Genomic DNA, 25,152 nt, shown 5'->3' with positions numbered 1-25,152 from the left:
CTGGGGGCTTGAACCAGAATCCTTACACGGGTCCTTGCGCTTTGCACCATGTGCGCTTAACCTGCTGTGCTACTGCCCGACTCCCTTGTTTTTGTCTTTCAAGGTGGAGAGGATCATTTAGGTGATTTGGGACAGAGGAGAGGCATTGATTATTAAGATACTGATGGGGCTAGGTCTTGACTTGTCTTTTTTTTTTTTAATGAATTTATTTATTTATTTTTATTGTCTTTATTGGGTAGAAACAGTCAGAAATAGTTTGGAAAGGGGAAGACAGGGGGGAGAGATGCAGAGAGACACCTGCAGCCCTGCTTCACTATTCAGGAAGCTTCCCCCCTGCAGGTGGGGACTAGGGCTTGAACCCAGGTCCTTGCACACTGTAACATGTGCATTCAACCAGGTGTGCCACCACCCAGTCCCTTGCCTTGTCTTTCTGTCACTGTTGATATGTATTTTAGTATAAATGACATTCTGTGAAGAACAGAGACCTCTCTGTATTGGGGGTTTCTTGCCAATCTGTCTATGTAACAATAGAAAAAGGTGCTTTATTTGATCTGCTTTTGGAAGTACTAAGAAGCTGGGTTATTTAAACAGTAATATGCCAATATCTGCTACATAGAACCAGGAAATAATTTACTGAAATGAATGATTTTTTTTTTATTGCTGCCAGGGTTTTCTTTGGGGCTCAGCGCCTGCACTACCAGTCCTGTGTTCCTGGCGGCAGCTATTCCTACGCCCCCATTTTTTCCTAATTTTTATTAGATAGGGTAGAGAGAAATTGAGAGGACAGGGACAGAACATTAGACACCTGTAGACCTGCTTTACCACTGATAAAAAGGATTCGAACCCAGGTCCTTGTGCTTAGTAATATGTGCGCTTAATCAGGTGCACCACCGCCTGGCCCCCAGTGTTTTCCTTTATATTAGGGTTAAAGCAGTCATCTTGTATAGCATATATATTGTATATAGTATGTTTTTAAAATCATTTATTATCCCAGCAATGAAAATAAAGCCATTTTGTTCAATGTGATTGGACAGAGAGTTTTATTTCTAGTTAGTCACAGAGCTCTTTTATGTCTCTCTGGTCCCAAACAAGCTGAATCTTGAGTGTGGAAAGTTCTTAGAATATGGAAACTAGTGTCCTCTCAGTGACATTTATATCCACGTAGCACTCGCCTAACATGCAGAGAGATAGGGTTTGGAGCAAAGTGAATGAGCCATCTTGCCCAATATTAACTGGGAAACCATATTCATTTCCAGGGCTGGAGAAGTAGCTCAGCAGTGTGGGTACCTGCATTAACATGAGAGCTGTCTCTATTTTAACCCTGGCACCATACTGCGGCGGCATAGGGGAAAGTTCTGACTTTGTGCCGTGTCCTCCCTCTCTCCACCCATCTCGCGCACAAGCCTGACAGAGGCCGTTCCCACCCAGAGGGCTGAATAGTTCCGGAGATGGATTTGCTGAGGTCCCCTTCCCTGATGGGGTGTGGCTACCGTAGGACATACTGTTGAAGTTTCTTGTGTGAAGTCTTTGCCAGAGTCTCTGATCCCCCATAACAGCCCCATTGAAACTTCTGATAATGATTGAGGAAATTGGTCATGAAGCCCATTCATTGTGAGAATTCAGTGTGAGAGATTATTTTTGCATGACCAAACCAGAGAGTTCAGACAGCTTCAGAGGATGGAAACCTGTAGTGGGAAGGCAGACTTGACTCTCCAGCTGGTCCACAAAGTACCAGCTTGGGGCCAGGTGGTGGTGCACCTGGTTAAGCACTCCCGATACAGTGCACAGGGACTCAGGTTCAAGTCCCTGGCCCCCTCCTGTAGGTGGAAAGCTTCAGGAGCAGTGAAGCAAGTCTGCAGGTGTCTCTCTCCTTCTCTGTCTCTCTTGACCCCTCTCAATTTCTCTTTGTCTCCATCCAATAAAAATTAAATAAAGTGGGAGTCAGGCGGTGGTGCAGTGGGTTAAGCGCACATGGCGTGAAGTGCGAGGACCGGCGTAAGGATCCCGGTTCGAGCCCCCGGCTCCCCACTTACAGGGGAGTCACTTCACAGGCGGTGAAGCAGGTCTGCAGGTGTCTTTCTCTCCCCCTCTGTCTTCCCCTCCTCTCTCCATTTCTCTGTCCTATCCAACAGTGACGATATCAGTAACAACAACAATAATAACTACAACAACAATAAAAACAAGGGCAACAAAACAGGAAATAAATAAATATTTAAAAAATTAAATAAAGTACCATCTTGACCTTGGCCAAGCAGTGTTTTTTTTTTTTTTTTTAAAGCACCAGAGGGTACCCTTCGGTACCCCACCGGAATGCTCTTGTGTTTTTTGTTTTTTTAATCTTTATTTATTTACTCGGTGAGGGGAGAGAGAGAAGGAAAGAGACACACCTGCACACTGCTTCCCCCTCCCACAGGTGGGGACTGGAGGCTCGAGCCCGGGTCCTTGCACCTTGTTGTAACATGTGCCCTTAACCAGGTGTGCCACCACCCAGCCCCCCATTATATTTCAGTGAGATTGTTTGGAAACCTCAAGATTTTTAAATACTAACTCCTTGCCTCGGTTGGGTTTCTGAGACTAATTTCCTGCTGTGTTCCAGCAACTAAAAGGAACGGAACATAACCAAAGGCTCTGAAACTGCATAGGGCAGAGTTGCGAGTACCTCAGGTGTTTTAGGTTCGCAGTGACCAGCTTATACTAACCGTCAGGGCTTTGTACTTACCTCAGCGCCCTGACTTTCAAACCACCGTCATGCCCTGCCGTCTCACGCTGTGTGTGTGTGTTCTCATATCGTCTCTGTGGATCACCATGTCTCAGGTTCTCAGCAAATCAGTGGAAAACCGGGGTCTGGGGTCACTTGGCCACCCTGTCTCCTGGGGCTGCTGGGCCACATTGCAGTGAGGAAGGGGCTGCCCCATGGAGGAAGTGAGCAGCCCCCCCCCCCCCCCCCCCCGTGGAAGCAGATCCTCAGGCTTCCACAGCGGGGCTCCGAGGTCTCTCGCTAGTGTTGCTGACAAGCCAGATGGGGTCCACCAGATAATGAGAAATCCTGGCCTTCCTGACGGGCTTCATTTTGTCTTCTCCTTCTTCACTCGTTCCGTGTACAACGATCTTCATATGCATGTGTTTTTGTTTTGTTTTGTTTTCCAGACTTAACTTTGTGGTTTATCTGGTTTCTGCGACAAAGCTACAGACTGTATAGGCCTTGGCCACGTCCTCTGTTCGCAGGCCACAGGCAGGCCTTGGCTTTGTCTTGACCCTCTCCACATGCAACTTGGCACACTGAAGGGAAGACCAGTGTTTCCTGTTTGTGTGTGTGTGTGTGTGTGTCAGAGGCGAGGTGCAAGGGAAATCATCAAAAAACACGAACATTTGTTATTTTCAAATAACCCTTCTCTCGGGCTGTTCTTTCCTGGCAGGATGACAGTGCCGATTTGAGGTGCCAGCTTCAATTTGCCAAAGAGGAAGGCTCCCTGATGCGCAAAAAGATGGCCAAGTTGGGAAGGGAGAAGGACGAGTTGGAGCAGGAGCTCCAGAAGTACAAAGCTCTCTATGGCGACGTGGACAGCCCCCTCCCCACTGGGGAAGTAGGTGGACCCCCCAGCACCCGGGAGGCCGAGCTGAAGTTGCGACTCAAGTTGGTGGAGGAAGAAGCCAACATCTTGGGCCGGAAGATCGTGGAGCTGGAGGTGGAGAACCGAGGCCTCAAGGCAGAGATGGAGGACATGCGGAGCCAGTACGAACGAGAGGGTATCAGCCGGGACCACATCCCAAGCATTCCTACCTCACCCTTCGGCGACTCCCTGGAGTCCTCCACGGAGCTCCGGCGGCACCTGCAGTTTGTGGAGGAGGAAGCGGAGCTGCTCCGGAGGTCCATATCTGAGATCGAAGACCACAACCGGCAGTTGACCCACGAGCTGAGCAAGTTCAAGTTCGAGCCGCCGCGGCCAGAGCCAGAGCCAGAGCCAGGGCGGCTGGGGGACAGCGCGGCCAAGGGCGCGGCTGGGGCTTCTCTGCAGGAGGAGCTCAAGTCCGCCAGGCTCCAGATCAACGAGCTGAGTGGGAAGGTGCTGAAGTTGCAGTACGAAAACCGGGTGCTGCTGTCCAACGTCCAGCGCTACGACCTGGCCGCCCACCTGGGCCTGCGCGCCCCCAGCCCCCGGGACAGCGACGCGGACAGCGACGCCGGCAAGAAGGAGAGTGACGGGGAGGAGGGCCGGCTGCCTCAGCCCAAGCGGGAAGGCCCCATCGGAGGAGAGAGCGACTCGGAGGAGATGCCCGAGGAGGAGAAGCCGGAGGAGGGGAGCGAGACGAGCCAGGCGGAGCTCCTGCGGGCCCGCGAGGACTCGGAGTGTCTGCTGAGCATAAGGCACGAGGCCGAGCGGCTGGAGCGCACCGTGGAGAGGCTCATCACCGACACCGACCACTTCGCCCAGGACCCGGGGCTGCCCCAGGGCGGTGGCGAGCCCTCGCCGGGACCCGCCGGCCAAGGGGAAAGGGAAAAGGATGAGGGGGGCAAGGGTGAACCCCGAGTGCTCGGGACCCTCAACGTGAAGATGAAGGCTTTCAGGAAAGAGCTGCAGGCCTTCCTAGAGCAGGTGAACCGCATCGGGGACGGCCTGCGGGAACGTTTGGAAGGCCTGTCCTCCTTGCCCCAGCTCACGGAGTCTGCTAGTTTCCTCTCCACCATGACCTCCGTGTCCCGGGACTCCCCCATCGGGAACCTGGGGAAGGAGCTGGTGCCAGACTTGCAGGTAAGGGGGCTCCTGGCTCTGCCTCCCTGCCCCGTCTTGCTCTTCCTCCTCCTTGCTGGCATTGCTGCACTCGAACTCATTCTGCTCACAGCTGCTTGGTTATGATTTCAAACCTGCATTGTACTAAAGCCTCAAAGTGTCAACCAAACCCTTGCTGTTAGTTGGGTGATTTTTTTTTCAGTTCTCTTTTATTTCCTTTTTTTTTTTTTCTCTTGTTTTAACTGCACCACTGTTCTAGGCTTAGAGACCGTCCCTCATGAAACAAGGCTAATGTCAATGGAAATGATAGGGATCAGCACAACTTTTGCCCTCTCATCTTTTTATTTTTTAATTTTTTTTTTGTGTGTGTGTCTCAAACCAGCTATCTCCAAGAAGAAGCAAAGAGCAGCTTAAAAAAAAAAAAAGAAAGAAAGAAAGAAAAAGTACAAACTCATTTCACAGTCAGAGTAACTAGCAGACTCTCTCTCAGGAACGTCTGCATCCCTCCTTGTGTTTATTGCCAGAGGGACGCAGTCAACAGGTCTGAAAGGCCCAAGGTAGCCAGGTCCTCCCCTTCCACCTCCTCTCCCCCCACCCCCACCCCAACCCCCCCAGTCCCACTGGAAGATGAGCCACAATGCTTGGAGAGGCGCACAATCCTGAGAGGATGGTTTTGATGGAAAGATCTCACTGCTGGCTCGCTCCTGCCGCCCTCCTCTAGCCAAGGCTGAGGGCCGGGTGGAGTAGGCGTCTCAGGACTGCTCTCATGCACAGCTCTGGGGTGCGTGGCCCCACTGCCGCCTGGATTATGGCTTTTGCTGCTCGACCTCAAGCGAGGAAGGAGGGGCCTTGTCTCTGTATCCTTCACGGCCGGTGTGCTTGCAGTTGAGTCTTGGATTCATGCACCGCCCCCCACCCCACCGCATGCGCCTCATAACCTGTGTTCTGCATTCTCCCCCGCCTCCCTCTCTCTCTCTCTCTCTTTTGCTGTACAGATCTTTCAGCTCATCGTTTTGCTCGTCCTCATTTCGGTTCTGTTCTCTTCCGTCTCTTGGGCCACTGCGTTCGCTTTTCTAGCCCCCTCTTCTTCGTCTGGTAGTGTTCTCAGTCATCTCCCTCACCCATTCTTGTTTTCTTTATCCCCCTCCCCGCTCCCCCACCCTTCTTGTCCTTTTGTTTTTAATTTAAAAATCAAACAACAACAACGACCACTACCAAACCCCTCCCGTGCACCTAACAACAGTCCAAACTGAGAGATCAGATGGAATGGCAGCTGGGCCTGGAGAGAGGGAATGAGCAGGAGCCCCTGCGCACACGCACCACGCGGGAGCTGCTGCACCGCCGAGCTGATGGGGACACGGGCAACTTCCGGCCTGGAGGCCAGAGCTGTTTCAGTCTAGAGGTCAGCAAGCTGGCTGGTCCCACCGGCCACCCCTCCCCGTCCCTTACCTTCCCGTCTCCTTCTTGCTGTGTGGTTCAGTGTGTGATGTCGCGCCAGCCTGGGTCCGAGACACGTAGGGGGTAACCTAGCGGGAGGAGGTGGAACCAGGTGGAGTCTCGTGCTCTGCATGCAGCCTTGGGGGGGGGGCGCGGGGGTTACATTGAGCGAGTGCAAGGGAATTGCTGACCCTGCTAAAGTCAGGTGCTGTGCAAGCTGTTTCACCAGGGCCTGTAGACGCCTGGAAATGCAGACTGTCAAATAGCAGCACAGGACGAAAGCCAAGCTTTGATTTGGCTTGTCCGGAGGATACTGACCTTCCCTGTGCCTCCCAACACCTGACCTCCAGTTCTGGTGACAGTGCCTATCCCATCCCCTCTGTGGAATTAGGCTGTAAGCTCCTGACCTAGGGCTTTTTTTTTTTTTTTTTTTTTAATTTTATAAAAAGGAAACACTGACAAAACCATAGGATAAGAGGGGTACAACTCCACACAATTCCCACCACCAGAACTCCGTATCCCATCCCCTCCCCTGATAGCTTTCCTATTCTTTATCCCTCTGGGAGTATGGACCCAAGGTCATTGTGGGATGCAGAAGGTGGGAGGTCTGGCTTCTGGAATTGCTTCCCCGCTGAACATGGGCATTGACAGGTCGATCCATACTCCCAGTCTGCCTTTCTCTGGAGTGGGGCTCTGGGGAAGCGGAGCTCCAGGACACATTGGTGGGGTTGTCTGTCCAGGGACGTCTGGTCAGAATCATGGTAGCATCTGGAACCTGGTGGCTGAAAAGAGAGTTAACATATAAAGCCAAACAAATTGTTGACTCATCATGAACCTAAAGGCTGGAATAGTGCAGATGAAGAGTTGGTGGTGGGGAGGGTGGTGTCTCCGTTTTGTAGATAGTTAGTAGGACTATTTTAGTTCTATTCCAAAGGGCCTGTGACTATACTACGGTTTTTAAGGAGTCTTTGTCACCATAGTAACCCGGTGTCAACAAAGCTTCCAGCCACCAGATTCCCCATCGTATGAAACAGCTGTGCCGGTAGCCCTGTCAGCAAAAGCCCTTCAATGCAGATAATTCCACCCGGGATAGAAAGACAAGTGTCCTCAAGGAATGAATCTGACTCTGGTAATGCTGGTGAAGGCAGGTTACCACGGGGTTAGAGCAACATATTTGCCTGAATGAAGATTACTAATCCATTAGCCCCGGTGGGGAGGTGACGGGCTCATTTCCCAGAGGGCAGAGGTGGGGAAAGAGAACTGTCACACACAGAAACAAGCTCACTGGGGACAGGGGAAAAAAAGACAAAAGCCAGGCGATGAAGTGCAGGGAAGCAGTTGCCGCTAATGCCATATGGTCAGGCTGCTGGTTCTGTTATCAGAGGCGATGCATGGATTCAGATTATCTTCTATGAGTTGAGGTTCTTTGCCCCCTTTCCTTGAAGAGACTATGTCACAACTCTGCCATTATTCATTGGGCACACAAGCACATGCAAACCACTTCCGACAGACTGAAATAAAAGCAGAAATAACTGTCAGAAATATCATATACAGTCCCACCCACCATCCCTGAAAAGGTCATATCCAAATCGATGTCACAGAGGGAAGTTACGGTGGGCCACGCAGAGGTGTGTCATGGAGACATAGAGTCAGAGAGATGACACCCTATCAGACTTTGATGTGTTTGCCTTCCAGAGTTGCAGGTAAGATGTTCCTTTACACCACAAGTAAAACAAAACACCACATAATTGGGCACTCCCTCCCTACAAATTTAGTGCCTAATGTGTCTTGTATTTCTATAGAATTTACAGTGAAGTCCATTTGATCAGTCTATACAAAAGGTCTTCAGATGAGAATGCTGACTGCTTAGGTGATTTTGAGCAAACTCAAAATCATATACATTTCAAATGCCTTGAGTGTGAAATTTACAGGATATGAATTTAGAGAATAGAAACCGTGTAAGACAAGTTCCCAGCCAGTAATTAATACTGTAGCAAAAAAAAAAATTACAGTATACAAGGACTCAGGTTCAAGCCCTTAGTCCCCACCTACAGGGAGGAAGCTTCAGAAGCTGTGAAGTAGTGTTGCAGGTATCTTTCTCTATTTATTAGAGTGAGACTGATCATTAGAACTCACTTAAAAATTTTTATTTATTTATTTATTATTGGAGAGAGACAGAGAAATTGAGAGAGGAGCAGGAGGTAGAGAGGAAGAGACACATGCAGCCCTGCTTCACCACATGTGAAGCTTTCCTCCTGCAGGTGGGGACCAGAGGCTTGAACCTGGGTCCTCATGCACTGTGGTGTGTGCACTTAACTAGGTGCGCCACTGCCTGGCCCTTGCAGGTGTCTTTCTCTGTCTCCCCTTTCCAACTTGATTTCTCTCTGCCTCTCTCCAAAATACATTTTAAAAATTTAAAAGAAAATCACTACTGTACCACTAGCTTTTTGTAGCAGATCTATTTTGCTGGGCTGGAATTACTTCTGCCCTGGGTATCAGAGCTCCTGGGTTCTAACCCACTGTGCTCACTATTTCCTTGTTTCTTAGATTCTCCATTTTCTTTTCCATTAAGTGGAAGTCAGAATACTGCCCTGTCTGATGCACACAGTTATTTTTAAAATTATCTTTATTTATTTATTGGATACAAACAGCCCAAAATCCAGAGGAAGAGAGGGAGAGAGACAGAGAGACACCTGCAAACCTGCTTCACCACTCATGAAGCTTTCCCTCTGCAGGTGGGGACCAGGAGCTCGAACCCAGGTCCTCAGGCACTATAACATGTGCACCAAGCAGGTGTGTCACCACCCGGCCCCACACACAGTTATTTCTGGAGAAATCTCAGAGTCCAGCAAAGTAACCTCAGCACGCTAACTGGTGTGTGAATGTTATTAATAACATAAAAGATGGTGCGTGGTGCTATGTTCTCCAGACTGCCAGCTGAGAAGGGCTGTCATAGCCCCTCTAGTCAGATTCCCAGTTTTCACTGCCCACTCTGGCCCTTTGCCGTTTTTTCCACTCCCTGAATCCTGATCTTCTATGGGAAACACTACTCTGGCTGAACACATCAGCGCTCATCTCTGTGATCAGCTGTGTGAAAGGAGATACAGCTCCACCCTTCAAGGCAGGACACACAGAATCATGGTACCTTGAGACACCAGGACAGACCATACTGCTCGTCTCACGTTTTTCCTGGGTCCTTCTCTTTCAGCAGTACGGCAGTGATAACTCTTCCCACTGCCGCCTATATACAGGCATGCATTGTATCGTGTCAGAAACTGGCAGTGATTGTTGGAGAGAAGGAGAGAGAGGGAGAGAGAGGGGGAGAGAGAGAGACGGAGAGAGAGAGACAGAGAGAGAGAAAGCTTCATAATAAATAGTAATAAACCTTTGCAAAAGGTAGCTTAGTAGAGTTGTTGCCTTAAGATAATTTAGGACCATGGATCAACGTATCAGTAACTCAGAAGACACCACCAGGTATTCAGACTAGTGCTCACATTCTGTGAATGAGAACAAGATTCTGAGAAGGAAGGGGCTCGCTATTAGGGTCCCCAGCTGGTTGCTAGAACTGGGCCCAGAGTATCTGTCAAGCCCACTACTGTACTCTCCTTGCCCTTCTTTGAGTAGCAGTGCTTTGTGCAGAAGAGGGCTCAGTACCACCACCACCACCACCACCACCACCCCCAAGCACACACACTGGTCCTGGATGCTCCCACAAGAGCTTCTTTCTTCTCAAGGGTTATTTCCATAAATGACACAATGACTGCAGAGCCAGCTCTTACCTATATGAACAATCTTAAGTTGTAAAGATATTTCTGATTTTCTTTCATCTTAAATGTTTTAAAAGACAAAACAGAACCTCCTAAGAAAACTAGTGTCTAGGGAGCTTAATTTTGCAGAAGAGAAAATAGTCAATCAGAAGATAAATATCAGGTTTTATTTTATTTATCTTTTATTTTTTGGATAAGACAGAAATGGAGAGAGGAGGGGAAGACGGGGGGAGAGAAAGACAGACACCTGCAGACCTGCTTCACCACTTATGAAGCGACCCCCCTGAAGGTCGGAAGCCAGGGCCTTGAACTGGGATCCTTATGCGGGTCCTTGTACTTCGTACTATGTGCAAGCCCCAGTATTTTAATCTTTTTTTAAATTGACTTAAGAATTTTTCACACACACACACACACACACACACACACACACACACAACCACCAAAACTCAGTTATGTATGCAAACATGCTACATTTTAAAATACTTTTACGAGAAAATGTTCAAGGCTAAGTCTGGCAGTTCCCTAGTTGTCCCTTTTATTTGAGGAGCCAAATACAGAAATACTCCTTTGTGGAGTCTCGGGCTCAGGAGAGCTGGCTGTCTGTCTCTGAGGTGGATGTCGCCACGACAGATTTGGTCTTGGAATATCACACTGGGTTAAAGTGTTGTACAATGGACACTTCTAATCAGCAAAACTCGTAGAAGCCTTTTAATGGAAATGAATTCCTGATTCATTTTGTGAAGGTCATGATGGAAGAAGCCGTGCGCGGCATTCCCCTAAGTTAGCAGGGCCACCCAGCCAGAGAAGCTGCTTTGTTGAAGATTTGCCCTCTGTGACACATTTGCTGCCAGGAAAGGCAAACAGGTTCATCAAGAATAAAGCCAGGGGCCAGGTGGTGCCACACCTGCTTCAGCGCTCACATTGACACTACATAACGACCCACCTGGTCCCCACCTGCAGGAGGAAAGTAAGCTTCACAAGTGGTGAAGCAGGGCTGCGGGTGTCTCTCTGTCTCTCTCCCTCTCTATCTTCCCCTCCTCTCAATTTCTCTCTGTCTCTAATAATAAAAATAAAAAAATATTTAAAAAGGAATAAAGCCAGTAGCTGTTCTCTTTCCCTCCCCTTCCCCTCTCTCTCTTAAATACCCTCCCGTTTCCTACTAGTTGACTCAATTCAGCTCCTCCAATACACGCTTGATGTCCTTCAGTTCTTTGCCTAGTTCTGAAGAGGTGCAGGGGGTGGGAGTGGAGTGACCTAGTAGTAATTGCTAAATAGAAGAAATAAAGTTCTGAGCTAAAATTGAAAGGATTTTTTTTTTTAAGTAGGGGATTTTGTTCGTTTTTATCAGAGCACTACTTAGCTGTGGCTTTTGGTGCTCCAGGAGATTGAACCTGTGACTTTGGAGTCTCAGGCATGAATGTCTCTTTGCATAACCATTACACTATCTCCCTTGCCCCAACCCCCTTAAGTATCAATTTCTCAAATCATATTTGTGAAATTTATAGGGGAGAGGAAGATAGAGAGGACAAGAGACAGAAAGAGACACCTGCAGCCCCACTTCACCACTTGTGAAGCTTTCGCTTTGTAGGTGGGGACCGGGGGCTTGAACCTGGGTCCTTGTACACTGTGATGTGTGTGCTTAACTAGGTGCACCACCACCTGGCCCCTCTTTCTCTGGTTCTTGCTTACAGATTTTCACGTTCGGGGGAAGATAATTTATGTGAGTATTTTTGCCCAGGCTGAACTCTTGCTTCTCTTAGTAGTAGTGGCAACAGTTCCAGTAGCAGCAATAATAACTCTGAGAAGAAAAATAGAAACTATATCCTTGCTGATGCATTTTAACAGAGAACAAATCTGTGCAGTAAGTTTGCTTCTCATATGACACAAACACTGTGCTTAAACAAAGAGTCAGGGCAGGGCAGGGGAGACATAATGGTTTTGCAAAAAGACTTTGGTGCCTGGAGTTCTGAAGTCTCAGGTTCACTCCCCCACATCACCGTAGAAGCCAGAGCTGAGCAGTGCTCTGGTTTCTGTGTCTTTTTCTCTACCTCTCATTAAAATAAAAAACAAAATAAGAAAAATGAAAAGGAATCGTATGTCTACTCCTGACAGGCTTGAAACAGTTACAGAGAAAGCTGAAGTCAGAATGCTCTAACACATAGGAACATATTAATACAATCAGACAAAAAGTTAACTGCTCAGAAAACACACACACGCACACACACAGCTACCACCCTCCAGGAAGGCAAATACTCTGTTGTTTATTCATCTTGGTAGATCTTGGCAAGATTCATATACCATGCACCAGACTCTTCACTCACTTTGCTTCCGGTGGCTCCCAAGAAATCTGCTGAGAGTGCCATTTGATAAGAGAGAGTAGTGTGTAGGCTATGCAGCTTGGAATGTAGGAATGTAGGAGCAGCTTACAAACAGTGCCACACGAGACATCCCAGCATGGGCACTACTCACATTCCCAGTGTAAGTGAAATCAAGTCTGCCCCGAGGATTGAGTTTCTGGGTCAGAAATCGCCAAGAGCTCTTCTCAGTAGCTTCTCTTTCATCTTTTAATCAATGAAGGACCAAGGCATTTGTCATCCCTTCTGCCTCAGCTGTGAAATGCCAAGCATGATAAAATGATACAGGGCTTTATGCCAAGTATGTGTACACACATGCTGACTTCATGCACTGCTTTTTAAAGAAGTGATAGCAAAAGGAGAAGTTGAGACTCTGCCGAAAACCTAGCACCTTTGTAACTACTGTAGTGGCTACAGTGACCAGTTGTTCCTTCCCCCAACTTTGCTTTTTTCTTTTTTTTTTTTTTTTTTTTTGGTTTTTTTGTTTGCTTGTTTGACTTTCACCGAGATAATGTGATTTCTAGGTCATTTACTCTGTGTTCAGGAAATTAGTGGGAGGAAGGGAGAAATGTGGACATTAGTCTCAGAACATGAACACAGGGCAAGCAAGTAATTATGATGTTCAGATTCATTTGCCTTCACATCTCTGGATCAAGCGAGGATGGAATCTGTTTAAATAAATTGCCTTCACAGAGAGATCAGGGTGAATTTGTCTAACATGCAGTTAAAAATTTTAACTGGGTGGGGGAAAGGGTGATTCTTAGTCTGATGTGTGTGTCTGTGTGTGTTTCTAAAGGAAATCTTCGTGTTATGTGAATATTTCCTCAATGTATGTGACTATCTGTAGTCGTGTGGCATCAGGATAATTCTAGACTGGAAAGTTTTGCTGTAGCATGTTTATATTCTGGGTTTTTTGTAACACTGGAGCGACAGTTTCCCCAGTAAAAGCCATGAGTTGCCCATAGGAGTTTTATTGTTCATATAGCAAAAATGGACAGTGAAAGAAAGCACAACTTGATAGATGAGGACCTAGCCATTTCTGCTTTTGACAGTTGTCCACAGATGAGATGGGGAGCCACTGTGGGTAAATCAAGTATTCAGATAAACACCCTGGTAGAGCTGAGTCCTTTTCAACTCCCCCTTCAAAGCAGCGTTCAACCAGAGGACTGGTTGCTAAAGTATGATGCTCCCATGTTTGAATTCATTCCAGTAAATATTTGTTGAAAATCAGCATAAAACATACAATGTCCCTTTAAACACAGAGCTGAATTCCCAAGAAAATTAGAAAACAGTCTTCAAGGATTAGAATCAAACTCCGAATTAAAAACCAGAACAGTACCTATCATCATTAAGAGGATAGTTCCCAGGAACCTGGTGTTTGAATAGTTCCACAGGAACAGGAAATGAACCTTGGGCCCAGCAGGAGCAGAGAAGAAATGAAAGCAAATTAAAGTTGGAGAAACACACACCCCCAAGTAACTAAGTATAAAGCAAATGACCTTGCCAGGATTTTTTTTTTTTAATATTTTATTTACTTTAATGAGAGAGAGAAAGACTACAGTGGTACTCAGCTCTGGCTTACGGTGGTAACGATGGATTGAACCTAGGACCACAGAGCCTCAGCCTAAATACCTTTTGCATAACTGTTATGGTATCTCTCCAGCCTGAGGATTGGGCTTTAAACTGAAGCTATCTGTTCACCCAGAAATCTCCAAGAAGTAGAAAGTTTATGCTGTATTGCTGATTTCTGCAAAGCCAAAACCACACACTTGGAGCAAGGGTCAGCCAGTTCAACAGCAGAATCAGCTAGTCCTTCTGTATACTGCTGGGATTGTCAGAGTCAAGACCACTGCAGTCAGGCAGGAGCTGAGAGCAAGTTAGCATCATAAAAGTCAAACAGATTAGGAGTCTGCAGTGGCGGTAGTGCAGTGGGTTAAGCGCAGGTGGCGCAAGGAACAAGGACCAGAGGAAGGATCCCGGTTTGAGCCCTCGGCTCCCCACCTGCAGGGGAGTGGTGAAGCAGGTCTGCAGGTGTCTGTCTTTCTTTTCCCCTCTCTGTCTTCCCCTCCTTTCTCCATTTCTCTCTGTCCTATCCAACAATAACGACAACAATAAAACAAGGGCAAAAAAAAAAGGGAATAAATAAAATTTTAAAAGTTTTTTTAAATTTTTTTTAAAAGTCAAACAGATTAAAAGCAGTAAAAAGAACTTTTTAGCAAACTATTTTCAGCCACTGCACTCATACTTAAGACAACAGAATATTTAAATGGATTACAAATATATATTTTGCATTTAATTCAATTAGTAAATAGTTCCATATGAACTACATAATAAACATTACAATACATAACTAAATATATAGACTTCTAAGCTTAAAGTGTTCACATGTGAAGAATACTTTCTTTTTCTACAAAAACAAAAAGAACTTTTAAAAAGAGAAATTAGTCATTGGAAGTAAATTCAATGTGTAGAGAAATGCCTCTCCTTAGGATGCATTGGATCGACCTTCTCGTGGTGCATCCCGTGAGTACCCATTCATTGGGGAAACTGATGATCCTTCCTAGCCAACTGAATCCACATGGATCCCAGTCACTTTCAAAGCCAGCAACAAGCAGCTCCTGACAGCTTTCAACCTGACGCTGTTGACTGGCTACAGAAGAAGGGCAAACGCTAGAAGAAGAAGTGAGAACCCCAGAGACCTTCCTGGTAGATAGGAGACTATCATAACCTCAAGTCATTGGCAATACAAAGAAATACTTAGGGGCTGGCAGTGTACCTGGTTGATCGCACATGTTACACTGCACAAGGACCCGGGTTCAAATCCCCAGTTCCCACCAGCAAAGTATTTACAAAAGAAATAAAAAATCTTTTAACATTCTTAATAGTCCATGAGTTAGCTTCTTGAAAGGGGCATGAGCTAAGTAAGATCTGCAGCTCTCAGAAATGTATCCCAAAGTTGAAAATCCCGTCTCCTCTCTCTCTCTCTCTCTCTCTCTCTCTCTCTCTGATTTTCTCTCTGTCTTTTCCCCCTGTGTATTCTCTGTCATCCCCTTGCCTAGCTAGGGAAGTAATCTACTTGTTTATTTTTACATTTCCTGCTTGGGAGCTATCGCTGTCACTATAACCCAAGTGTTATTATCACACTAGGAAAAGCAAACAGGAACCATAGAGAGAAATTGCAGGCTCGTTAATGATACAGAATGACCCAGTGAAATTTCATTTATTTTTCTTTCATTAATCTACAGGCTTTGCAAGTTGCCTGTTTTCAAATAGTATCAATTTCAGTGACACCTGAGAATTTTTGTTTTTTAAAAAATATTTTATTTATTGGTGAGAAAGATAGGAGGAGAGAGAGAAAGACAGCACTCTGGTACATGTGCTGCCAGGGATTGAACTCAGATACCTCATGCTTGAGAGGCCAAAGCTTTACCCCCCTGCACCACCTCCTGGACCACCACCACCCGAGAATTTTGTAATCTGTGTTTTCATGTGTAAAATACATTTCAACAGCAATGACTGAGATTCCTCTATAAACATAAGGACATAAAAGTAGACTTTGCCAATAAAAATGATACAAATTTTTTCTCTAGACTTTGTTGTTATTGTTTTACATAAAATATAATAAGATCTTTGTGCAATACCAGTTAGGCGGCATATGCAACCGAGATGAGAAGTGACGTGCCTGGGAATTAAAGAAATACCACCTAAATTAACCTAAACATCTCGGAAGGTCTACTGGGAGAAAAGGCACTCTCATTTAGACAGGGAAAAACTCTTAATAAAATGAGAAAACATCCAAGCTAACTGCCTGTTGAATTTAGGGAGACACATACCGACTTGGGCTGCAACTCCCAGGGACTGACTGTGTGAAGGAGTCATATTTTGACTCCCTCGTTACCAGTTCTGACCACCCCCATATTCAAACCAAATCAAACCAAATAAGAAAAAACCCTGCCTAGTCGTAAGCTGCTGTGGAAGCAAACGTAAGTCTAATGTACCCAGGCTCCCTTCTCCCAGCCTGCCTGCTGGTGCCCTGGTGGTCAGAATGCAGGTGTTCACCACCTTAGCTTTTGGAGAAGAGGTGAAGGGCAGGTGGGGTTGTTCAGGCCCCCGCATGGGACAGTCTCTTCACTGCTGCAGTGTCCCCATGTGTTGTGTTGCTCCGTATGTCTCTCTGGCTTGTGCATATGTCTGTCCTGCGTCTTCACCTCAGAGAGGATTTTTGCTTCCACTAAAGCCCTTCCTTTATCCCACCAATCAGCTCAGGCGTCCTCCCGTTTTACCTGAACACACTGTATCAGTAGAGGGGCTGCAGGGTCAGCTTGCACAGGCGACCAGACTGCTTCAAGAGGAGACAGAGAAATTGACAAACAAGATCTGTAAGGTAAATATGTAACCCAGATTTCAGACAACTGCTTCTCTGACTGCCAAGTCTCCCAAGAGAAATGGCGATGGTGTATTTAAAAAGAACATTGGCCTGCCTGCCATGCCTCAGGCGGCTACTGGACTCCAGGACAGAGAGAGAGAGGTCGGCCATCCCTCCTCTCACCCCAGTGTCCCAGAGATTAACAGTCTGCAGACTTTTCTGCACTCTGATAGGATTTTCACCGTTGACAGTGTGGCCTCAGAAAGTTCTTTCTAAGTTATCCTGTAGCCCTTGTGCCGTGAGACATTAACGTGTGTCTCTAATCTTTGTCATCCTGCAGATTTGAAAGTTTTAGGTGGGGATAGATAGCATAATGGTTATGCAAAGAGACTCTCAGGCCCAAGGCTCTGAAGTCCCAGGTTCAGTCCCCTGCACGACCCTGCAGTGCCCTGCCAGAGTTGATCAGAACTCTGGTTTAAAAAAAGGAAACAGCTCTCCTGGGACCACCATGTGAGCTATATGTAAGTCAGTTTTCAGTCTCCTAGCTTTTCTCCTTTTATCTCTCTCTCTCTCTCTCTCTTTCTCTCTCTCTGTTCCTCTCTTCCTCTCTTCCCTAACATGTTTTTGTGTCCAATAAAGTTTAATTTACCTGAAAAAAAAGAAAGTTTTTTCAGTCAGCAGTTAGTAAATTTCCTAGCAGAGGTTCACCCTAAACTTTTTTTTTTAAACAACCATCAACTGAGCTATTCCCTTATTAACTCTTCCTGCTGTTTTAGGATAAACTATTACTGTCTAATAAGCTTTTATTGGTTAAATCCCTTTCCCAGAATTCCTAGTAGACTAGATTGGCAGTCAGGACATTTTTTGCCCAAGGGTCTCCCTAAAGACTGTTCAGTCCCTGGCGCCCTGGGTATAATTAAGCCATAAACAAATACATGAACTAAGAATTGGTGACCCCCCCCCCCAGCTGTACTTGTTCTTGAAAAAATAGCTGTAAAGTATCTTTTAAAAACTCACTTGATGTTGAAAAGGGAAATGTGGTGTTTTAAAATGCTTATCCTGTGCAACGTAAGCTACCAAGTGTACCCAAGGATTTATTTTAATGAGGAATGTGTGCTACATACACCTCGCCCCGTCTGTTTGCAGTTATGCTCAACTAAATAGGTCAGAAACGTATTAAACGTATTAAAGGAAGTACTTCCTGCATCTTGCAGATTATGGACAGCAGAGCTGAACAGCCAGGCCTGAATATTCTTTAGCAATCTTGAGCAGTCACTAGATAACACACCCTTTTTAGAAGTGTTGTTTAGAGGTAAAGTTACACATATTATCATAAAAGGAAATTAATTTCATACTGTCTACAAGGTCAATTCCGAAGTAATTTAACTGTTTTTGTTTTATTTGCATTGCATCAAAAATCATTTTTGCAAAGTGAGTTTATTCCTGGAGATAATGATAGCAAAATGGCAGGATCCAGGTATGTCTCTTTTTAACCTTGGATCCAGGTTAAAACAATGTGTTCGAGTAGAAGCTCCCAGATCTCACTTGTTGCTGGTGAGGCTTGAGTAGAAGGGAAGGAAGATGCCAGCTCACTTGCCTTAGTCCTCCAGTGGCAGGGAGCCAGCTCTGAATCTGGGCAAGTATTGAATATTTAAAGTCATGAAATAGATACAGGTATCAACAGTAGTACAGAAGTGACAGACAGGAGAGAACACTTCCAGAAGTTGCAGGTGAAAGAAACAGTATCTCCTCCCCACAGTGCTGCTTCCACCAGCTAGTACTTTATGCCCTAGAGCACTTGTCATGAGCTGGGTACTCGGCACCAGATACTCATTTCTCTGCGGAAAAAAAAAAAATAGTGGATTTACAGATAAGTCATAACATTTTTTTTAACATAGAAAAAATATGTCGGGGGCCAGGCGATAGCACAGCAGGTTAAGCGCACATGTCACAAAGCACAAGTACCGGCGTAAGGATCCTGGTTCAAGCCCCCAGCTCCCCACCTATGGGGGGGGGTTGCTTCACAAGCGGTGAGGCAGGTATGTAGGTGTCTTATCTTTCTCTCCTCTCTGACTTCCCCTCCTCTCTCCATTTCTCTCTGTCCTATCCAACAGCAGCAACGGCTATGAAAACAATAACAACCACAACAAGGGCAACAAAATGGGAAAGATGGCCTCCAGGAGCAGTGGATTCATAGTGCTGGCACCGAGCTCCAGTGATAACCGTGGAGGCAAAAAATAATATATATGTCATAGGCAGGAGTAGGTAGCATAGTGGTTGTGCAAAGACTCTATCATGCCTGAATCTCTGAATCTCCCAGGTTCAATCCCTTACACCACCCTAAACCAGAACTGAGTAGTGCTTTGGTTAAAGAAAGGAAGAAAGAGAGAAAGCAAGGAATGAAGGAAGAAATGTCATGACTTTTCCAACAACCCAGTAATAGCTACCTTATGCAGCAGAGGAAGCGGACATTCTACCAGTGAATCGAGAGGCTAACATGGTACTGCCAGGAAATTGCAAAGACAGTTTCCTGTTCTCTCAGCTTCTCATTTCCCCCATGCCTCTCTATTTCTGTGTCGGTAGAAAGATGCCCAGAAGTAGCACTCTAGGGGCTGCCAAGATAGTGAATTACATCACCACGGTTTTATGTTGTTTCCACTTGAACTGAACCAAAAAAAAAAGTATCAACACAGTGGCCATGCAGGTTACAGTACAGACCAGGGGACCAGGGACCTTCCCAGAGCTGTCCTCCTCCCACTCTCCCATCTTCAGGACTTCAGTCTTGTTGGTGTCAATCTCAGGCAATTGTAGTTCTAGCCAGTACTCATGGTTCCTGAGTATTGGTCTAGTCCTTTAGGAGGGCAAAACAAAGCAGAACCCACTGCCTGGGGTCTTGGCACACGAGGGAGTATGAATTTAATCATGAGATAACAGCTGATGGTGAAGCAAGCTTCTGACTCTGCTTTTATGCAAAGTCTTCACCCATAATTCACTGGCGGTATTATAGACATTATTCTTCTGCCCTTGTTTATAAAATAAGATTTTATTCACTCCCATTTTCTCAGCCTTTACCGATAATAATTGTCTGTTGCTTGAAGAATGTCCATACTCATGTTTTAAAGTACACTGGCACTTCACCTAGAGGTGCAAATTTTTTCTTTGAGCAATGCTGATTATTATTGTTGCTTCATAGAGACAGAGAAAAATGGAAAATGTGTCTGTGTGTGGGAGCCCACATACACAGGGCAAGTGGAATCTGCAGTGAAGTCAGAAACAATTTTCCTAAGCCGTTTAGAAACATTTATAACACAGAAAAAAAGATGGGAGAAGGGAGATAGAGAGGGAAGGAGGCAGAGAGACACCTGCAGCCCTGCTCCACCACTCATGAAGCTTTCCACCTGCAGGTGGGGATCAGGGTCTTGACCTTGGGTCCTTGTGCACTGTGATGTGAGCGCTTAACCAGGTGCGCCACCACCTGGCCCTGCAATGCTGTTTTTAAAAGATTCATTTGTTTTATAAGAAGCATATGATTCTAATCATATGTGATGTTGGGTCTTGAACTTGGGGCATCACCCCTGCACTACACACTAAATCTTCCTGGTAGCTTCAGTATTTGCCTAAGATTGCCCAATATAACCGGAGTGTGAATTATTGAGTTGGCTTATCAATTTATTTTCCTCTTTGCTCACTACTTTGTATAGAAGAGCACTGCATGTTCACAGTGGATTTATTCTGGCCCTGTAGCTCTGCCTCTGCCTTTCTGTGGGCCTCCACCAGCTTGGCATTCTCTGTCTGCGCGAGGCTGTGGAGAGCTGATGGCTCAGGAAATCAAGAGGTAGCATTTGCTCATATCCCTTTATAATCACCAAGTGCCTTGTGTGGGAGCTTACATACACAGGGCAAGTGAAATCTGCAGGGAGGTCAGCTTGAAGCTATACATGCAAGAGACAATTTTCATGAGCAGTTTAGAAACGTTTTTAAGGGGGCGTCGGGCGGTAGCGCAGCAGGTTAAGCGCAGGTGGCGCAAAGCGCAATGATCGGCGGAAGGATCCCCACCCAGCTCCCCACCTGCAAGGGAGTCGCTTCACAGGCAGTGAAGCAGGTCTGCAGGTGTCTGTCTTTCCTCCTCTCTGTCTTCCCCTCCTCTCTCCATTTCTCTCTGTCCTATCCAACAACAACATCAATAACAACAACAATAACTACAACAATAAAACAAGGGCAACAAAAGGGAATAAATAATAAATACTGGGGAAAAAAGAAACGTTTTTAAGGGACTGGATAGTGGCACACCTCACTGAACACACATGTTACAGTGTGCAAGGAGTCGAGTTCAAGTCCCCCAGCCCCCACCTGCAGGGGGGAAGCTTTGCAAGCAGTGAAGCAGTGTTGCAAGTGTTCTCTTCCTCTCTGTCTTCCCCTTCTCTTTCAGTTTCTCTCTGTCTCTATCGAATAGATAAACATTTTTCAAACGTAATGAGGGGCGGGACAGTGGCACACCTGGTTAAGTGCTCACATTACAGTGCACAAGGATCTGGGTTCAAGCCCCTGTTCCCCACCTGCAGGGGGAAAGCTTCACGAGTGGTGGAGCAGGGCTGCAGGTATCTCTCTCCCTCTCTATCACCCCCCTTCCCACTCAGTTTCTTCCTGTCTTTATCCAATAAAGATAATTTAAAAATAATAATGATAGACTTGACCATAAGCTTAGAATACCTAATGTTGAAATAGCCCTTGCTTCTGGACCAGAAAACTTAGGAGGTCTTAAAATTAGTAAGTATTTCAGGAGGCTAAACTGAACCTTTGGGGGCTTCTGTGTTTCACGCCCCATATGCAAAATGACTTAGGTGGACCATTTGCCAAATCTTGGTTGGGTTGAGCTGGCCAAATGGGGAGAGCTGCTTGTCACACCTTCTCTCTCAACTCTGTTCAAGATGGAGGAGGAGCATCTGTATGCCCTGAGGTGGAAAGAGCTGGAAATGCACAGCCTGGCTTTGCAAAACACCCTCCACGAGCGCACGTGGAGCAACGAGAGGAGCCTGATGCAGCAGGAGCTCCGGTCCTTGAAGCAGAACATTTTCCTTTTCTACGTCAAACTCAGACGGCTGCTGAAACACTGGCGGCAAGGAAGGCAGGTGGAGGAAGAAGGAGAGGACTTCGCCGAGGTACCTGCACCCAGGGAGTTTATTACTTGTTGTTTTTTTTATTGTTGTTGTTGTTATTTTTTTAATGTATTATCTTTATTTATTTATTGGATAGAGACAGCCAGAAATCGAGAGGGAAGGGGAGATAGGGAGAGGCAGAGAGACACCTGCAGCCCTGCTTCACCACTCACAAAGTTTTCCCCCCGCAGGTGGGAACCGTGGGCTCGAACCCCGGTCCTTGCTCACTATGAGATGTGTGTTCGACCAGGTGCGCCACCAGCCAGCTCCTGGAGTTTATTATTTGTATTGGTTTTGTTCTTGACTGCTGTCCCCCTGCACGTGAACATAGAGTTAGGCTCTATTATCTTGACAAATCCTATCCAAGCCCCAGAAAGGCAGTGGGTCAGCCAGTTACACAGGTGTTCTTTCAACTTACTTCAAGAGCATCCTGGTTTATAGCTGTTCTGCAAGCAAAGTTCTGTTGTCTCCTTTGTCGCTGACTTTCCAATTCATAAAAATTACAGCCCTGGTGTCATTAACTGTCCTAGTCAGCCGGAGTGATTTGCAAAACTCTTTCCATTTCAGTTTTTGTTCTTAAGTGCTAGAACTCTCTCCTGATACAGTTTTTGTTGTTGATGTCACTGGGGCTTCACTACTCTAAGTCAGCTTTTGAGGTAGAGAGTCAGAGACGGAGACAAAGGGAAAGAGGCCACAGCACTGAAGCTTCCTCCAGGGTGACGGAGGCCAGGTTCTAACCTGGTTCAAGTGCGTGACAAAGCAGGCACACTGTCAGGGTGAGCTGTCTGACCTATGTGGTTATATGTGAATGTCTGATTTATTTGTTTTGCTAGGGATGGAATCTGGGACTTCAAAGCCTCAAGTGTGAAAGTTAGGTGTTTTTGTTTGTTTGTTTATTTAGATTTATTTACTTGAGAGAGAAATAACCAAAGCATCACCCTGGCATATTCAGTGCCGGGGGTTACACTTGGAACTTCATGCTGAAGAGTCCAAGGAATTATCCGCTCACCAGGTCACGGCATGCACATCTTTGTACACGAATTATCCGCTCACCACCTCCCAGGTCACAGCATGCGCATCTTTGTACACGACCAGTGACACAACTTCTGAGCCTTAGGTGGGCCACTTTTCACCATTCTTCTTCTTCTCCTTCTCCTTCTTCCTCTTCCTCTTCCTCTTCTTCTTCTTCTTCCTCTTCCTCTTCCTCTTCTTCTCCTTCTCCTTCTTCTCCTTTTTCTCCTTCTTCTTCTTCTCCTCCTCCTCCTTCTTCTCCTCCTCCTCCTCCTCCTCCTTCTCCTTCTTCTTCTTCTCCTCCTCCTCCTCCTCTTCCTCCTCCTCCTCCTCCTCCTCCTTCTTCTTCTTCTCCTTCTCCTTCTTCTCCTCCTCCACCTTCTCCGCCTCCTCCTCCTTCTTCTCCTCCTCCTTCTTCTCCTCCACCTTCTCCTCCTCCTTCTTCTTCTCCTTCTCCTCCTCCTCCTCCTCCTCCTTCTCCTCCTCCTCCTCCTCCTCCTCCTCCTTCTCCTTCTTCTTTTTAAATCTTACCAGAGCACTGCTCAGCTCAGGCTGAGGGGATCGAACCTAAGACCTCAGAGCCACTGGCATGAGAGTCTGTTAACATAACCATTATGCTATCTCCCCTTCCCACTTTTTCACCATTTCTGCAATTTATGTATGTTATCTTTCTGATGCCTGAGTTCTCAGATTCATAACAACAAAAACAAAACAGTTTTTATTTTGTGGTTGATTTTTTTTTTATTGCTAAGCTAGAGTGGCATCAGGCTCCTTCCTTCTGGCCTTACTTTCTAGCGATTGCTCAAACCACTGATGAGAAGCCTTCTGGCCTCACAGCCCTGGCTCCTTTGTCAACCGCTCCATGTTGCTGGGTTGCTGGGTTGGTGGCCTTTAAGCCCGCAAAGACCTTTTATCTGCCTTTACTCTGGTGAACAGTGTAGTGTTAAGTCATTCTATCAACCAGAGGTTACAGTGAAGAGACCTCTTCCCACAGAGGGAAAGAAAATCTTCAGAAATGACTTCACCCAGCTTCAAATATCCATGACATAGGGTACTAAATGAAGCAAAACCTTGAAATAGCTGTAAAGTCTCCTGCTAAGCAATATCCCCCCAAAAAAAGCAGTTATACTTTTCTAAATAGTAAACCTTTTCAAGGTGAATACAACTTACAAATAGCAAAATTTCTAATCTTTGCAATTCTTCTAAAACCTGGGCTCACACCCCATGCTGTTTAAATGGAGGAAAAGACCACTCAAGCAAAGGACCACAGTGACAGCACTAGGGGGAAAGACTGAGACACGAAAACAGTTATCTTCAAAATATAAAATCAGGCTGCACAGCTAAAGGACTTGGGTCCAGCTGTGACTGTCATCTCTGGCTGTGTTTAGGGTGAACATCCAGAGACCCTCCCCAGGCTCGGGGAATTTGGGGTCCAGAGGGACACAAAAGGAGAAGGCCCCAACCACGAGGACTGTAGCCCAGGCTTTGGGCTGATGGAGGCCGAGCAGTCTCCCTGCTGCCCCATGCAGATGGGTGAACACGGATTGAGGTTGCAGCCTGCAGACGGAGGACAGCTCCACAGGCAGGTGGGTACCAAGACCCCGGTCCCTCATCTGTCCATATCCGGGAGAGGAAACTCTTACCCATTACCTGTGTCATCTTATTGTATGTGCTGGTGTTCAGGGCCAGTGGATATATCTTCGAAGGGAAAAACAATATTCATAGAGTGATGTGTGCCCTTAGAAGGTTGACCACCTTCTGAGAACACCAAGACAGCCCCTACAGGGGATGTGTTGTTATCAAGGATGACATCTAGCTGAATCAGCACTGCTAATGTATTTGACAACATTGGGGGGTGCGCGGGGTGCGCGGGAAGGTGAGTAGCGGTGGGGGGGGGGGGTGAGTACAAGTGTGGCTGTTTTGTTTTGTTATTTTTAAATTCCCAAACATGCAAAGTGTTGCAAGTTCTTTTGGGTCACTTGTTTTTTTCTTTGTTTGTTTGTTTCTTTTTTTGCCTCCAGGGTTATTGCTGGGGCTTGGTGCCTGCACTACGAATCCACTGCTCCTAGAGGTCATTTTTCCCCTTTTGTTGCCTTTGTTGTTATTGTTGTTATTGATGTCACTATTGTTGGATAGGACAGAGAGAAATGGAGAGAGGAGGGGAAGACAGAGAGAGGGAGAGAAAGACAGACACCTGCAGACCTGCTTCACCGCCTGTGAATCGACTCCCCTGCAGGTGGGGAGCTGGGGGCTCAAACTGGGATCTTTATGCCAGTCCTTGTGCTTTGCGCCACCTGCGCTTAACCCGCTGCGCTACTGCCCGACGCTCAG

The 25,152-nt window shown here is 46.4% G+C and overlaps 1 protein-coding gene and 1 long non-coding RNA gene across 10 annotated transcripts in view; one reads left to right on the top strand and one right to left on the bottom strand.

Moving 5' to 3' along the window:
• LOC132540948 (uncharacterized) overlaps nt 1–25,149 on the bottom strand; it is a 60,812-nt gene extending 35,663 nt beyond the window's left edge. The window contains exon 1 of the long non-coding RNA XR_009552157.1: nt 25,116–25,149. This is a non-coding gene — a long non-coding RNA (uncharacterized LOC132540948). The remainder of the gene's footprint in view (nt 1–25,115) is intronic.
• MTCL1 (microtubule crosslinking factor 1) overlaps nt 1–25,152 on the top strand; it is a 129,150-nt gene that overhangs the window by 67,869 nt on the left and 36,129 nt on the right. For 5 of the 9 annotated variants that reach the window (XM_060200681.1, XM_060200680.1, XM_060200679.1 and 2 more), the window contains 5 exons: nt 3,417–4,751; nt 5,974–6,132; nt 16,550–16,672; nt 21,583–21,813; nt 24,210–24,407. In XM_060200681.1, coding sequence (XP_060056664.1) covers nt 3,417–4,751; nt 5,974–6,132; nt 16,550–16,672; nt 21,583–21,813; nt 24,210–24,407 — 2,046 coding nt within the window. The remainder of the gene's footprint in view (nt 1–3,416; nt 4,752–5,973; nt 6,133–16,549; nt 16,673–21,582; nt 21,814–24,209; nt 24,408–25,152) is intronic. The other 4 variants (XM_007517158.3, XM_060200683.1, XM_060200687.1 and 1 more) reach the window with 2 other exon arrangements.

Source organism: Erinaceus europaeus, chromosome 10, assembly GCF_950295315.1.
Source record: "Erinaceus europaeus chromosome 10, mEriEur2.1, whole genome shotgun sequence".
Lineage (NCBI taxonomy): Eukaryota > Metazoa > Chordata > Mammalia > Eulipotyphla > Erinaceidae > Erinaceus > Erinaceus europaeus.
Note: the sequence above shows the minus strand (reverse complement) of the source record. Positions and strands in the feature narration are given on the sequence as shown.